This window comes from Eurosta solidaginis, chromosome 1, assembly GCF_040869045.1.
Source record: "Eurosta solidaginis isolate ZX-2024a chromosome 1, ASM4086904v1, whole genome shotgun sequence".
NCBI classification, from domain to species: domain Eukaryota; kingdom Metazoa; phylum Arthropoda; class Insecta; order Diptera; family Tephritidae; genus Eurosta; species Eurosta solidaginis.
In genome coordinates, this window is record NC_090319.1 from 250,807,071 (window position 1) to 250,809,484 (window position 2,414).

The following is a 2,414-nucleotide window of genomic DNA, read 5'->3' on the forward strand; positions in this document are numbered from 1 at the left end:
ACCCGAAACAAGTGGGATACCTCAAATTCCACGGCGATCAACTAGACAGAGAAGGGCACATGTCGGATACTCACCTTAGCCCTTGCAGAGGGGGGAAAAATGTTATGTATGAGACGAGACAATAAATTATTTATATATACATCTGGTAACTGTGTTGCCAGAACATTCTTTATCTTCTTCTTTATTACTTTTTTATCTTTCAATTGATATACTTTGACGCATTAACTTTAAAATGTAACAATTAACTTATTCCATTAATTAAATAAACACTCATATATAAAACTTACAAAAACAAATGTTGGTAGATTTTTGGGCTTTGGTGGTAGAAAATGAAAAAGGGCTAAAAAGTTGGTAGATCTACCAGTAAAGTGGTAAAGTCCGTGCACTGCTCACTACAGCTGATTATGACGTATCCTTATGTGAGCATCCAATGAAGGTCCCATTGATCGAAGGTTTGTAGAGAATATTTTTGTTATTTATTTTGCTATACAACTTATTGATTGATTCGTTTTAATCAATTTAAAGACTCTTTTAACTTATCCGTGGTCTCGTTAAACTGAAATATGGGGGCAGCACATTCTAATGAACCACGCTCCGTTTCAATGGACAACCCGAATGGAGTTCTCGACATTTCGGATGAGGTTGTGCAACGTCTAAAGAAAGGAATCAACAAGCAAGGTATGGACAAACGTCATAGGCAAATTTTAACTTAAAATCAATGCAAACGTGAATTAGCTATCAATAGCTTAGCCTGCATTTAATTATAAGCATTGGTTATGCAACAACATCTTCAGTGACATATCTATTGTTGAGTCGAAAATATTGCCAACTATATTTGCAAACATGTTTTTATAAATATTTCCTTTTTTACAGCTAAAGAAAATGCTTCATCCATTGTTACCTCACCACCTTCACAAAAAGAAAATCGTCCCATAACGACGAAACTGCCACCAGTAGCTGCATCGCCCACTATTGTGTACCAATCAGCTCCAACCGGTTACGTAGCTCCAACTGGATTGACAATAACTGCAGCTGATATGGCTCGTCAAAAAGAGGTCGAACTTAAAGAGAATGATGATATGTGGCGCCAGCGTATGACTGAACTTGAACAAACACTAAAAAAGACGAATGCTTTAATGGAAAAGGAATATTCGTCAGCTGTGGAAGATGTTCGTCAACGTTTTGCTACAGCGTCTCCTGTACACCAACTGCCACCATGTCAGGATCTAAAAGCAAAAATTATTGCTTGTTATCGCGCAAATCCCGGTCAAACATTAAAGTGTGCTAGTGAAGTAGCAGCTTTTAGAGAATGCGTTAATTTAAATCGTATAAAAAAACTTGATGCCGATGAAGCAAAACCACCAGCTAAAGCGGCTTAGTTGGAAAAGACCTTCTTATGTTATAAATGTCTAAGTAAAAAGTGTGCAGTATAAATCGTTGTGGTAGCCAGTTTTTTTTCACCAGCTTTTGTTCCAATACAGATACCGACATAATTAGTAAATCCAAAGGAATCCGAAAGTAAACAAACAAATTAGTATGTGTTCTTTTTCTTATAGTATTAAACTTAGTTAAATGTATTTTAACCATTAAATTCAGAAGTTCTGATATTTAAGTTGTAATAATTAATTTTAACTGTAACATAATTTACAGCGGGGAACTTGAAAGTATGCACTTAATTTAAGCTTGCCAAACAGCTTGGACGCCGTGGTGTTTTGGTAGCGTGCTCCGTCTTACACACCAAAGATCCAGGGTTCACGCTCCGGCCAAAGCAACATCAAAATTTGAGAAAAAACTTTCAATTAGAAGAAAGTTTTTCTAAGCGGGGTAGCCCCACGAAAATGATTTGGCAAGTTTTTCGAGTGTATTTCTGACATGAAAAGCCTCTAAGTGAAACCTGATTTGCATTGCAGATGCCGCTCGGAGTCGGCATAAAACAAGTAGGTCCCGTTGTTTTTGTAGTAGTATTAACGATAAGGACACTCCCCGAAGGCTTTGGGGAGTGTTATCGTTGTTGATGGTCCTTTGCGTGATATAGATCCGGTACATTCCGGTAACAAAGCACTATTAAGCACTATTAGCTCGACCATTAGCGAGGGATCGCGACCTTATAAGACAGCTTGATGCAGGCGACCCCCAAATAAGGGATATAACCCAACGCATCAGATTGCTTGTGGACGAACACAAGCGGGCGAAATGGGAAGAGCACCTAAGAGGTTGTAACCTCTCTACCGGTGTAGGTAAACTTTGGTCCACCGTAAAGTCCCTATCGAATCCGACTAAGCACAAAGACAAAGTTTCCATCGCCTTTGGCGATAAGGTGCTGTCGGATGCGGAAAAATGCGCGAGCGCTTTCTGCCGACAATATATAATGCATCCTACGGTCGACAAAGATAGACGGAGAGCCAATAGACACG

At 38.9% G+C, this 2,414-nt stretch overlaps 1 protein-coding gene across 1 annotated transcript; it reads left to right on the forward strand.

Annotated features, from left to right (window-relative positions):
- Positions 1–316: 316 nt before the first annotated feature.
- Positions 317–1,607, forward strand: Chchd3 (Coiled-coil-helix-coiled-coil-helix domain containing 3). The gene is made up of 3 exons (XM_067769356.1): positions 317–452; positions 526–678; positions 874–1,607. Exons 2-3 carry the CDS (start codon positions 564–566, stop codon positions 1,377–1,379), a joined length of 621 nt encoding a protein of 206 aa, XP_067625457.1. The 5' UTR covers positions 317–452; positions 526–563; the 3' UTR covers positions 1,380–1,607.
- Positions 1,608–2,414: the final 807 nt, after the last annotated feature.